Source organism: Dromiciops gliroides, chromosome 1, assembly GCF_019393635.1.
Source record: "Dromiciops gliroides isolate mDroGli1 chromosome 1, mDroGli1.pri, whole genome shotgun sequence".
Classification (NCBI taxonomy): domain Eukaryota; kingdom Metazoa; phylum Chordata; class Mammalia; order Microbiotheria; family Microbiotheriidae; genus Dromiciops; species Dromiciops gliroides.
The window spans coordinates 157844231-157858652 of NC_057861.1; the positions used below are offsets into that span (position 1 = coordinate 157844231).

The 14422-nt window shown below is 38.5% G+C and overlaps 2 protein-coding genes across 2 annotated transcripts in view; one reads left to right on the forward strand and one right to left on the reverse strand.

Moving 5' to 3' along the window:
- Positions 1-367: 367 nt before the first annotated feature.
- Positions 368-14422, reverse strand: part of CPNE3 (copine 3) — a 70033-nt gene continuing 55978 nt past the window's right edge. The window contains exons 11-16 of the mRNA XM_043974791.1: positions 13666-13799; positions 12515-12569; positions 12367-12418; positions 9648-9781; positions 5212-5448; positions 368-3790 (exon numbers count right to left, since the gene is read on the reverse strand). Coding sequence (XP_043830726.1) covers positions 3680-3790; positions 5212-5448; positions 9648-9781; positions 12367-12418; positions 12515-12569; positions 13666-13799 — 723 coding nt within the window. The 3' untranslated portion in view covers positions 368-3679. The remainder of the gene's footprint in view (positions 3791-5211; positions 5449-9647; positions 9782-12366; positions 12419-12514; positions 12570-13665; positions 13800-14422) is intronic.
- Positions 11679-12156, forward strand: LOC122734107 (60S ribosomal protein L35-like). The gene has a single exon (XM_043974804.1). The coding sequence runs from the start codon at positions 11717-11719 to the stop codon at positions 12086-12088; it is 372 nt and encodes a 123-aa protein (XP_043830739.1). The 5' UTR covers positions 11679-11716; the 3' UTR covers positions 12089-12156.

Here is a 14422-nt window from a genome sequence, read left to right on the forward strand (position 1 = left end):
AAATTTTGCAAAAAATAATAGCAAGAGTGTTTGGGGGGGGGGGTATTTTTTGTTGTTCTTTTTGTTGTTATTATTTTAAGAAAATGAATTTCCAAATAAGTAAAGGAAGAGATATGAAAAGCGTGTCAAAAATACAGCATAAGAAGGTAAGGGTATCAAGTTTACTTTAAAAATAAGTTGCGGGGGCAGCTAGGTGGCGCAGTGGATAGAGCACCGGCCCTGGAGTCAGGAGTACCTGAGTTCAAATCCGGCCTCAGACACTTAACACTTACTAGCTGTGTGACCCTGGGCAAGTCACTTAACCCCAATTGACTCACTAAAAAAAAAAAAAAAAGTTGGGAGGGGTGGGGTCAGCTAGGTGATGCAGTGGATGAAGCACCAGTCCTGGATTCAGGAGGACCTGAATTCAAACCCGGCCTCAGACACTTGACACTTACTAGCTGTGTGACCCTCATTGCCCTATCCAAAAAAAAAAAAAACAGAAGTTGGGGGATCATGAAACTAAAAGTCTGAGAATTGCTGGTCTTAGAGTTAACATTTCCCAAGTTTATAAGAAGATTTCATTTTTCAAATTTTACCACAAGGTGGCACAAACCAGCTAAGCTAGTTTGTGTACAATTTTCTCAAAACAAAAACCTTGGTCTGAAGACAGCTCTAGGAACAAAAGTTTCTCATCTGGATACTTGAATAGCTGTTAAGATGACATGATCGATTTGGTCTCGACACCGTATAACCAATCCCACAATATCTTCTTTAAAAACTTGAATGCAAAAAGGGAGAGATTATTTAAAATACAAAACTCAGTCCAAATGTGGCACAAGAAATGAGGGTTGAGGGCAGCTAGATGGCGCAGTGGATAGAGCACCGGCCTTGGAGTCAGGAGTACCTGGGTTCAAATCGGGCCTCAGACACTTAACACTTACTAGCTGTGTGACCCTGGGCAAGTCACTTAACCCTAATTGCCCAGCAAAAAAAAAAAAAAAAGAAATGAGGGTTGAGTTATTGAAATGGCATGTTTTTCACAAAGTGATGAAAATATAAATGTAAATGCTTTTAATTCAACACATATAAGAGGCAAGTATTTACCTTGAAGCAACTTATTCTGCCTCAGTAGCATCTAACCATGAACTCAATGGCATTGGATTGTTTGAGAGGAGCATTTCAAGTAAAGGAATGGTGTAAAAACAGGAACACTCTAAATCTGATTTATCCATGATGTCATTGGCCTTTGTGGCCTTGGATGATTTAAACGTACTGTGCTTCATTTCTATTCTGCCAATGTTACATTCACTTTTTTTGCATCTCCAATTCTTAGCACAGTATCTGGCACATAGTAAATACTTAATAAATGTTAATTGATTGTGTACTGATTAAATGAAGTAGAAAAATTTAAGGCTATTTTCCACATAATTCAAGCCCTAATCCAGTAAAAGAATGACCAATTATCTACTCTACAGCAGGGACAGAGTCTAAAGGAAGGATTGCCAATAAGATATAAGGCCACAAGAAGTAAGATGCTAGTAGGTGAGTATCGGTTAATAGTGGTTTGCCCAATCCCAAAGACTTATAGGGAGTTCTACAAGGCCAATCATGTCAAACCACATCAGCTAGTCTACTCAGGCAAACACAACATGGCAGCAAGTAAGCTCCACTTCAGATTGTATAGTCCAGTCATTTTAAAGAAGCCAGAGTGTGTTAAGCCCTAGTCCTCTCTTCCACACTGCAAAAGTATAAAACTAGACTTAAGTGCTAGAGATTTTTCAACAAGACTAAAAAGTTAGACTAAAGGATATATATCCTTATTTATACATGTATATTTAGACCAACACTAAAAACCATTAAAACATACATACATACACACACATACACATACACATCCACACTTTATGTAAAATATGTACTGGTTTTCAGTGTTGGACTTTTAATACATATAAATACATGTTAATGGGCATATAAATACATGTATGTTAGTGGATTTAATGCTGTTTATATATAGATACATATATTGATGGTATTAGATATGTTCAGAGTTTTGGTGTTGAGTATTTTTTCAAAGCAATTCATGAAAAGAAAATATGCTTTAACACAGTGTATTCTGGAGAAAGAGACTTCAGAATGAAGAGGATTATACTTTGAGTAAAAACATCGAGATAGAGACCAGAGCTATGATTTGGTCGTTAAAGGAAACTCCATTTACCAGTGCAGGTTAACTCTTTCTCTAAACCATACAGTATGAAAGAGTTAGCCAGAGCACTGGAAGCTAAAGCAATTTGTCACAAATCCAGTATGTTTCCAAAGTGAGAATCAAACCCAGGTATCTTTAGCTCTAAGATTGGTTTTCTGTCCATTACCACAAAGCCTTCAAAGGCTGTTAAACAAACAAACAAAGCATTAAAAATTACTTCCCAAATGGGGTTGATGACTCAAAATTTTTTTTTTAATTCCAAAAATTTTATGCTTGAATATAGGACACATTCTGTGACTAAAAAATAATATACTTATCAAATGACAGATTAATTGGTAGGAAATCACTATTATCCTTCAAGAAAAAAAAAATCTATCTTTAAAAAGATTGTATAATGAGGCAAAAGTGATGCCCTGGCACTGATTAACATGTGGTGTGTAAGAAAAGTGTAGAGAAGTGAGCTACAGGAAGAAGTAAAGGTTATCTGGCTTCCATTATAGTCAGGTTAATAAGTTGTTCCTAAGTGCATTGTGGTCTGAGACACTCTCTGGAGCAACAAGCCCTCCTTCTCATCAGACCACTTCATTTATCAACTTCAAATACTTAGACTCACAACCCACCCTAACATGATGAGCTCAGCTCCTTACCAACTGAGCAGATCTGCAACCACTATAATAACAACAAAAGCTAGGTCTTTCATTTCTAAAGAATTTTCCGTTTTGTCTGAAGCAGTTTAAGAACAAGAATCACTTTCAACCTGATCATCTTCAGAATCATCCATAATGAAAAAAATCATTTTTAAAGAGTCAAAAAGGCAACAGAGAATTGTTCGCCTATAACAGGTATATGTTCAGTGATTGTTTAATAAGAAACTAAGTCTGTGCCTTCCCCTCAAGGTAAAAGCATTAATTTACATAAGTGTGGTTTAGGGACTACAGTACTATGTAGAGGCAAGTAGAAAAAGTTGGCTTCTACAGGCAATAATGTGGTCAAAGAAGGACCAGTGAAAGCATTCCCAAATCATCTCAGCTAAACAGCTTTATCTTGATCAAGAGTGGCGGTTTGCTTGTGGAATATATATTGATTGGGACAACAGCAAAGCTTAGCAGCTCATATGTAACATCTGTTCCAGCAAAGTGACATCATCACTCACAAATGACTTTATCACATTCATATCCAATTAATGTAAAGCAAAAGTCATCCTACTGCCACTTTCTAACCCAAACACGACTCAGTCAGTTCCTACCAATTACCAGTCATTGAATTGATTACACAGAGATTCACTTTTCACGTTTAAAAAAAAAAGAAATTCACAAGCATGTACAAAAATGGTATTCCAAAAGAAATGCATTTAAACAAATATGGCTCCACATCAAAAAAACACAGGGAGGCCATAAGGGACCACAAGAAACAACACTGGTGAATGCATCTGGGGGTGAGATAATGCACCCACGGCTCCACCTGACACAAAAGAATTCTCCTGGGCTCTTTCCATTACTTTGTAGCAGGATTCTTCGGAGGGAGGAGTTTATATGTGTTAAAGTAACCCACCACTTGTTGGGGAACCTCTGCCAGGACACACTGAGCAAGGGCTTCCTTTGGAGACTTGTTAAAAAGAAAGAAAGAAAGAAAAAGAAAAGAAACAAGTGTCTTTGTTAGCAACCATACATTAAACAACATATTAGGCACCTTAACTTAAGACAAGATTATTTGACACTAAACAAATTCCATTTTCTCCCTCTATGGCTCGAGGCCCATTTCTTATCTTGGCATTATCAAGATAAGGAGCAGGATAAATTACAGGCCTCATTGACTTTTTTTAAAAAACAAAACACTATGCATTCTTTTTTCATGCCATCATTTGTGATGGGACTGGAAAAACAACACTCAAAAGACTTGTTTTCATTAGAGGTAACTGAAGACCTACACACAGAATGAACAACAAACCTGAAAGAAAGCTGATTCTTGGCTGTTTTTTAATAGTATTTTATTTTTCCCAATTACATGTAAAAACAATTCTTAACATTCATTTTTTTTTAATTTTGAGTTCCAAATTTTCTCCCTCCTTCATCTTCCCCTCCCTAAAATAGTAAGCAATCGGATATAGGTTATATATGTGCAATCATGTAAAATACATTTCCATATAAAACCGATCGTTATAAGAAAGCAAATTAAGCATTTTCCTCAGTTACTCCTAGCAAGCTGAATTCCAATAAGAAAATGGGATTTTCAGCTAGAATATTAGAACTACCACAGTATGGAAGGTAAAGAAAAAAAAATAAGTATCAAAAAATTCACACAGAAAGAGTGAAATCATATCTTTATACTAGGAAACGTAAGCAAATGGCATACAAACCTGGGAAGAAATTGGTAAATTTTCTAGGATGGGGATTCTTAACTTAAGGTCCTAGGACCCCTTGGAAATCTGTTTAAACCTAGAGTCGAAGAACTTGCATGGGAAGACAACTACATCTTTATTTTCACTCATCTTTGGCTTTCTTTTAAATCCCATATATTTTATTCCGTGCATTTAAAAATGCTCTGCTAAGAAGAAAGGTTCCACTGGACAGCCAAAAGGGTCCATGATGGGGAAATAAAGCTTACTAATCTCTGTTCTAGTGATTAGAAAAACGGAGTTTATCTTCTATATCTGCAATGACGCAGAAAAATTCGGGTGACCTACTAGACCACCTCCCTCTTGGTCTTAGGGTAATAAGGCTATGGTTGTTGAAATGTATCAAAGGAGTCTCTGAATAGCAAAATACTGACAGAGACTTCCAAAACATGAAGGATGCATGAGTCTTTCTACACAAAAGTAATGTAGATGGGTATAAACATAGAAATTCAAGGACTGTATGAGGAAAAGGAAGTGCTCACCCTTGCTAAAGAATATGACTAGTACCCCACCTGAGCATGGCCATCCATTCAATTGACTGACTGTGGAACAACACCCTTTGGTCAGGACACTCAGTTCCACAGATGGGGGTGGGGGGAAGGGGAAAAGAATGTAGAATGACAATACTCACATTCTGGAATTGTCTGAAAGGAACAAACTGAACAATGTCTCTGATAGCAGTCTCGCCAGTTGGGGACCTGAGTGCTCCACCATCGCCATCAAGAAACTCCATTGCACTGAAGTCTGCACCTCCGACACCAACAATGATGATGGACATAGGCAATTTGGCAGCATTCACTATGGCTTGCCTGGTTTGATCGAGGTCTGTGATCACACCATCAGTGATGATCAGGAGCACAAAATATTGCTATTAAATAAGACAAGATTTGTTACCTTCATAATCAAATGGTTTGTCAACAAGGACAAGCTAGGCAGCTAGATGGTGCAGTGGATAGAGTGCTGGATCTGGAGTCAGGAAGATCTGAGTTCCAATCCTGTCCCAGATACTTGCTAGCTGTGTGACCCTGGGCAAGTTACTTAACCTTTGTCTGCCTTAATTTCCTTATCAGAAATGGAGATAATAATAACACCTAACTCCCAGGATTCTTGTGAGGATAAAATTAGATTATATTTGTAAAGCACTTTCCAAACCTTAAAGCATTAAATAAATACCAGCTAATAATAATAATAATAATAATAATAATAAACAAAAGGGATAGAAAGAAGTAGTATCCATTTAGCAGGCAGAAGCCAACACAAAGAAAACAAAAAGTTATCACTAATTCCTCTGCTGCTTTATCATGCTACTAAAGTCACTTCATCTCTTTCCCGCTGTTTCCCAACTGTTGCAACAACCCTGGAACAAAATCTATGAAAATCCTCAGACAACAGATTGGCTTGGTACAGAAAGCAAGAGAAAGGCTATTTGAACTAAAGTGGCATGGGGTTTTTTTGGTGAGGCAATTGAGGTCAAGTGACTTGCCCAGGGTCACACAGCTAATAAGTGTTAAGTGTCTGAAGTTGGATTTGAACTCAGGTCCTCCTGAATCCAGGGCTGGTGCTCTATCCACTGTGCCACCTAGCTGCCCCAGCATGGTTTTTTTTTAAAGACCCATAATAATAGTCTATAAAATAGAGTAGAGGCTCCCATACCTTAAGCACTGACAGTATTCCACCTTGCTCTCTCATTGCCAGAAAGGGCAAAAAAACCCCTACTATTTCTACAAAGAAAGAAAAAAAATCACCTTCCTAGTAAGAACTAAATATACCAACAGTACCGTGTAATGACTCAAGGGGAAGTTGTGAACTTTTGTTGTTATTGTTCAGTAGTTTCAGTTGTGTCCAACTATTCATGGCCTCATTTGGGGTTTTCTTCACAAAGATACTGGGTTAGAAAGTGGCAGTAAGATGACTTCTGCTTTACAAATTAATTGGATATGAATGTGATAAAGTCATTTGTGATTTGCCATTTCCTCATCCAATTCATCTTACAGATAAGGAACTGAGGCAAACAGGGTTAACTGACTTGCCCAGAGTCACACAGTTAGTAAGTGTCTGAGATAGGATTTGAACTCAGGTCTTCTTGGCTCCAAGTCCAACACTCCTACTGTGCCAAGAAGCAGCCACTTCACTCCATGCTTGACTCCACGTCAGTTAATACATTTTTCTCTATATTTCTCATACTGGTTATCTCTAAAACCTTGATATTTCATTTTATCTAAATACCAATAATGGATATCCATTTTATTTATAGTTCTTTACTACCAAAAAAGAAAAAAGATTCTGCCTGAATATCTTTGTATATATGGGTCTTCCTCTCTTTGATATCCTAACTAGCAATGGAATCTCTGGGTCAATTTTTGACACACTTCCAAGCTGTTTTCCAAAATAGTGAGACCAATTCACAAGTGCACCAACAGTCTATCAGTGTTCCTGTCTTCCTGCAGGCCTTCCAACAATGGCTACTTCTGTCCTTTGTCATCTTTGCCATTATACTGGGTATGAATTTGAATCAAAACTCCAGAGTTGTTTTTAACCCACATTTCTAGGTGGTACAATGGACAGAGCATAGAGTCAGTAACACCAGAGTTTAAATCTGGCTTCAGACACTTATTAGTTGTGTGACCCTGAGCAAGTTACTTAATCTCTGTCTGACTGAGTTTTCTCAGCTGTAAGGAGATAATAATAGTATCTACCTCCCAAGAGTTGTCATAAGAATCAAAGAAGATAATATTTGTAAAGCACTTAGCACAGTGCGTGCCATAGAGAAATGACTTATAAATGCTTGTTCAACCTCCCTCATTACTTGTGATTTGGAATAGTCATTAGTATTTAATTTAACAAGCATTTTATTAAGGGTCAAGCACTAGACATGATTATTAATTGTTTACAATCTCTTTGAGAACTACTTGTTCACATTCTTTGACCATTTTTCTATAGGGGAATAGCTCTTGGAAGGTTGCTGACTTCTCATTAAGAACAAGAGAACATTGTATACAGTAACAGCAATATAATTTTAAGAACAACCTTGAGCAACTGTCATTATGACTATTATAAATACCCAAAGGACATATGAAAAAAGAAGCTATCTGCATACGGAAAAAGAACTGATAAGCAGAAGTACATACAGAATGATTTTACATATATATGCATATCTGTGTCTAATGGTAGCCATCTATAGGGTAGGAGACAGAGGGCAAAGAAAAAAAAAGAAATTTACATGATAACTATTATGAACTTAAAAAGAACAGCAAGTTGTACGTAATAGATTTGCAGTTTCATGTGCCATCATCTTTTTTTTATTATACTGTTATAGAAATGCTTTTTTATTTCATAAATTAAAAATAAAATAAATAAAATATTTTTTTTAAAAGAAGAGTTTCACCAAAATCACCATGAACCAGGAATAGTTATACATTCTGCTCCTTGCCCTCTTTCTCATTTTCTGGGCTTCAAAACCCTACTTTGCTGCTATCTCATCCTGGAACTTCCCACAGTGCCTGTGGCCTCCTCACCCTAGAACGACCAACCATCCCTGTGTCTTGACACTGGAATATATTTCCACTATACTCTCCCCTTCTCCCACTAGTACATTTCCTCCTTCCTTTATAAAGAGGAATTTCATCACGACAGTTACAAGCCAGAGATTGTCATCATTGAGACAGACCATCCTATTGTGGAGATGGCTAAAACCCAGGGTCCTTTCCTTCCTTCCCCTTTTTTGTTTTTTGGAGGTTTTTTTGGCAACTCTATCCCCAGCTCCCTTCTTCTTTCACATTTCCCCTCACATTGATTAAAAAAAAAAACCTTCAAACCAAACATTCATAGTTAACAAACAGATTCTATCATAACTTTAGAACTTGACAGGACCTTAGGGGTAGGTCATCTAAGTGAACTCCTTTTTTTAAAGTGGAGAAAACTGAGGCCCAGAAAAGTTAAATGACTTGCCCTGAGTCCCACATGTAGTATGTGGCAGAGCTAGGTTTCAAGCTCAAGCGTTCTGACTGTGGAAATTTACTTTGATTTGGGGACCCTACCTTTAGGCTGAGATCAGAAAGCCTTAGGCCCTCAGGGTCTCTTCTGTGTGGGAGGTGCTGGTGCCCCTCCCCCTCTGCTTCAGCTGAGCCAAAAAGCCCCACGGGCTGTACAAGACGCCAGGTCAGACAGCTGGGGGGAAAAAGTCCCCAGCTCCCTCTGACCTGAGCGGAGCTATCCGAGAGATCCTGGCCTCACCCAGGCCGGGCTCTGGGCACGTGAGGCCGGAGCGCACCCCCGCCCCCACCACCAGCCACAGCCCTGGCTAGCGGATTAGCTTGGTCTGTAGGGGCACAGGAAGCCCCGAGATTTGAGTGGAGATAAAAAAAGTAAATATAGACCTGGGAGTTAGATTAGAGGGGGGGACGAGATGAACAGTAACACAGGACTAGGAGCAAGGAGGAATGGCCAGCAGACAAGATTAAGAGAGGCAGACAAGATTAGAGGGGCGGCAAAGGCGGCAGAGGGCAGACTGACAGGGCAGACAGACAGACAGACAGACTGACCAGGAGGCAGCAGAGAGCACAGAAGCGGTCAGCACAGGGTACAGGTTGGAGAAAGTGAAGATTAAGAGGAGTTAGAAGAAAGTAGCTGAGCAGGGAAAGTACAACATACCCTGCTTCGAGAGGTGGCTAAGGCCCTTATTGTATTAAAAAGGTTACAGGCTCAGCAGGTGAAAGGAAGAACCGGAAAGCAGTCAGGTTGTACATTTTATTTCCCTGTATTCTTAATTTTAAATAGTATCTCATAAATAAACTCTGCTTTGATTATTTAATTAAGAGGCTTCTTAATCTTTAGCTTATCAATTTGGGAGCAGTGTGGTGGAACTTTATAAACGGCCCATACTAAGTTAATAGCAGTCAGATAGCCAAATAGTCAAAAGTCCCCAGATTAGGCCCCCCAGAATTAGCCTAGTAATCAAAAATATTTCTACATGACCCCAAATCCAGCATTCTTTCCACTGTTTCCACATCATAAAAGTCAAGACAAAAGGGGAAGATAATGCCCTCTGACCCACAACATCCCACTTACTGATGCCGTCTGCTGCTGTGTGGCTGCAGCAGCAAACCTGGCCACATGATTGATTATCGGAGAAAAGTTAGTTGGTCCATAAAGTTTTATCTGAGGAAGGCAGGTCCTATAAGCATCAATGATGCCTTGGATTCCTAGAGAACAAAAGCATGATTAATAACACTGTTACTTTTCATGTCCCATAAAACAAAGTTACGCCATATTTTTTTAAAAAGTTATCCAGAGGGGCAGCTAGATGGTGCAGTGGATAGAGCACCGGCCCTGGAGTCAGGAGTACCTGAGTTCAAATCCGGCCTCAGACACTTAATACTTAACTAGCTGTGTGACCCTGGGCAAGTCACTTAACCCCAATTGCCTCACTAAAAAAAAAAAAAAAGCTATCCAGAGGGGCAGCTAGGTGGCAAGGGGCAGCTAGGTGGCGCAGTGGATAGAGCACCAGCCCTGGAGTCAGGAGGACCTGAGTTCAAATCCAGCCTCAGACACTTAACACTTACTAGCTGTGTGACCCTGGGCAAGTCACTTAACCCCAATTGCCTCACTAAAAAAAAAAAAAGTTATCCAGTATGTCAGCTAGGCTAGCATTTCAATGCAGACCTTGTTAATTAATGCAGACCCTATTAATTAAGAGTCATGAAGGGAATGCCACCTTTTGAAACAAAGCAGTAACTGCCTCTAGTTGTCAGCTTACAATTTCATCAAATCACAACCTTCTTTTTGGGGACAAAAATTGTCAATGAAACAGGTTTCTATGAAATTTAGATTCAATATCAAATTAAAATAAGAGAAGAAATTTCCTTATCTCCAATAAAGGGCTTGAAGATCTCTACACCTCTGGAACCCCAAAGTATTTCTCAGGAGTAAAGATACATACCACACAAATATTTTTTCTTTAGAGAAAGAACATTATGCAGAAACACATTTTTGAAAACATTCATTAAATTAGATTATTTATAACTGAGAGGCATCATGGTATAGTGACTGATGAGCTGTTCTTTTTTTTTTTTTTTTTTGGCTGGGCAGTGGGGGGTAAGTGACTTGCCCAAGGTCACACAGCTAGTAAGTGTCAAGTGTCTGAGGCCGGATTTGAACTCAGGTCTTCCTGAATCCAGGGCTGGTGCTTTATCCACTGCGCCACCTAGCTGCCCCCTTGATGAGCTGTTCTTGACAGTAGGAAGGCCTAGGGTCCGGTCCTACCTCTGATACATACTGGCTGTGTGAACCTGGATAAGGAATTTACCTTCTCAGAGCTACAGGCAACTCCCTAAGGCTATCATTGCAGAGGAGGTGCCCACCTACATTGGTACAGGGAGTTTCCTCATCCTAGAGTTCCCTAAACCAGTAAAATCACAGGACCAGTCTCTCTATTCATCAGAGTTTTTGTTATACCTAATTGAAATAGCATGTACATTCAAGAACTTTAAAAAGTCAAAAATGAAATACCAATATAAAATGATATTAACAACAAAAATATGTGATCAACTATGACAGATAGCTCTCCTCAGCAATACAATGATCCAAGACAATCCCAAAAGACTTGTGATGGAAAATTCTATCCACATCCAGAAAAAGAACTATGGAGTATGAATGCAGATGGAGGAATACTATTTTCACATTTTTTTTTTCTTTCTCGTGGTTTTTCCCTTTTGTTCTGACTCTTCTTCTGCAACATGACTAATGTGGAAATATGTTTAACATGTTTGTACTGTATAACCTATATCAGATTGCTTGCTGTCTTAGGAAGGGGGGAGGGAAAAAAGGGAGGAAGAAGAATTCGGAACTTAAAAATCTTACAAAAATAATGTTGAAAACTATCTTTATATGTAATTGGGAAAAAAAGAAAATACTATTAAGTGGGAAAAAAAACAACCCATATATGACCCATAAATATTTATTGCCAAGGGGCAGCTAGGTGAACACTTACTAGCTGTGTGACCCTAGGTAAGTCACTTAACCCCAACTGCCTCACCAAAAAAAAAGTTATTGCCATGATTTGGATAAAGTTTTCAATATTATAAATCTTTTCATCTCTTTCTCCTCGGATCCGGTGGTGGACTGTCGAATCTTTGATCATGGCAAAAATCAAGGCCAGGGATCTTCCTGGGAAGAAGAAGGAGGAGCTACTTAAACAGTTAGATGATTTAAAGGTGGAACTTTCCCAATTGAGAGTGGCTAAGGTCAATGGAGGAGCTGCATCCAAGCTATCTAAGATCCGAGTTGTCCAAAAATCTATTGCCCAAGTCCTGACTGTCATCAACCAGACACAGAAAGAGAACCTCAGGAAATTCTGTAAGGACAAGAAATACAAGCCCCTGGACCTTCGGCCCAAGAAGACCCGTGCCATGCGCCGCAGGCTTAATAAGCATGAGGAAAGCCTGAAGACCAAAAAACAGCAGAGGAAGGAACGCCTGTACCCTCTTCAGAAATTTGCTGTTAAGGCATAATTTGTAGAAGTGCTAAATAAAAAGACAAATTGTTATAAAAAAATAAAAAATAAAAATAAAAAAACAAATCTTTTCATTATCTGGCCCAAAATCATAACAAGAAAGATTTAGTGTTTAAAATTTCATAGAAATTATTACTCCTCAGCTTTTTTTTTTTTTTTTGCTACAACCAAATGTAAAATTTTCAAAGAAAAAGAGATGGGTTTCAAGTGATGAAAAAAAATCAGTGCCACTGATACTTTCAAGTAGACATCTTCATGTTAACTGTGAAAACTTACCATTACAGAAGGGATTTGCTGAGTTAAAGTTTAGGGGAAATTCATGGGATACCTGTCAACACACAAATGACAGAAAAAAGGTTTTCTGCATGTTTCAGTAAATAAGGTGCTAGGGGTGGGGGGAGGGGGAGGTAAAAGACCTTCTTACCTGCCACTGAGGAGGTATCTGGGCCCCAAATCCAAAGGCTGGAAACATCTTATCACTAAAAATATAGTTTAACAACATAAAATATTTTACTCTCTTTAAATATCAGGCAGATTAATGAATATTTTCATCAGTTTTGAAAATACAACAAGAGCCAATAGAAAAAAATAAATGTACATTTACATTTACATTAAAGCTAATAGATATATAGGAAGAAATTAGTAACACAGAACTCTTTCTGATACTCACCAAATCTAAAAAGAGAAACTATTTAAAAAAAACAAACAATTATTGAGTGGCCTACTAAGAGCCAGACACCATTCAAGGCCCTATAGGTACAAAGATAAAAATTAAATAGTCTCTATTCCAAAGGAGATAAAATAAAAACTCCTGGAGGGCAGAAACTACTTTATAAAATAATATTTACAGTTGAAAGGGACCTTAGAGGGAACTGAATCCAACACTCTCATTTTACAAATAATGAAACTGAGATTAAGTGGATTGCCCAGGGTCACACAACAAATAAACATCTAAAGAAGAATCTGAATTTACTAGAGTGAATTTTTGCTTCTGATTTTTTACTTTGCATCCCTAATGCATAAAGCAGGTACTATACATACTTTTTTAAGTGAATGAAGTAAACAAAAGCCAATGGTTTTTTTTCTGGGCAGATATAAAAATTAGTATCATTCTTTTTCTTTTTTTTTTTTTGGCGAGGCAATTGGGGTTAAATGACTTGCCCAGGGTCACACAGCTAATAAGTGTTAAGTGTCTGAGGCCAGATTTGAACTCAGTTCCTCCTGACTCCAGGGCCGGTGCTCTATCCACTGCACCACCTAGCTGCCCCACATTATTTTTCTAAAATGGGTCAATCAATAAGCATTTATGAAGCACATTCTATGTGCCAGGATTTTTCTAAAATCAATCCACAAATCTTTACTATGACCCAGGCACTGTACTGAGGATACAATAGAGGCAAAAGACAGTCCCTTCCCTCAAGGAGCTTACAGTTTAACAGGGAAAACAACATGCAAATAAATACAGACAAACCATATACAGGACAAATAGGAAATAATTAACAGAGAGAAGACACCAGAATTAAGAGGGGATGGGAAAGGCTTCCTGTAAAAGATGGGATTTTAGTTGAGACTTACGCATCATAATCCTGAATGACCATCCCAACAGACCAGATAGCAGTCAAATATTCATTAACTCCATTGGGGCTGATATAATGTAGAGAGTCAGGAGATCGAGGATCACCATTTGAGCCAGTAAAGTCTACTCCCACCTGTAATAAACAATAATGTAACACTTAACCAAGTGTGGAAGGCACAGACATCTGGTGCTTGACCCCTGGAAAATTTTCCTGCACCAAACCCATTCTTCCCCAAGTCTATTACTAATAGTGTCCTAATAGCAGGTATGCACCTTGGCATTTCTGTGGACAATTAAATAAATGTTTAAAGAGAGCATTTCTTGGGGGCAGCAAGGTGGCGCAGTGGATAAAGCACTGGCCCTGGATTCAGGAGGACCTGAGTTCAAATCCAGCCTCAGACACTTGACACTTACTAGCTGTGTGACCCTGGGCAAGTCACTTAACCCCCATTGTCCCTCAAAAAAAAAAAAGAAGAGAATTTCTTGGCCTTGTCATGAAACTATCTCTGAAATTGTTTGCATGAAATAGATAGCTGCTGTTCCTGTTATTCCAGAAACCTTAAATAACAAATTTCCATTGCATTCAAGCCTTAACTTTGTGGATTTGCTGTGACGGTTGCCCTTTTCAGTTAACAGTCCTCTGAATTACTCTGTTTATTACAGCATGAGTGCAGATGCTATACATGTCTGCTAGTTCTCGGGAATGACAGATTTTCTTCTTCATAAAACAGAAAGCTTTTGACAAGCTCAGAAATT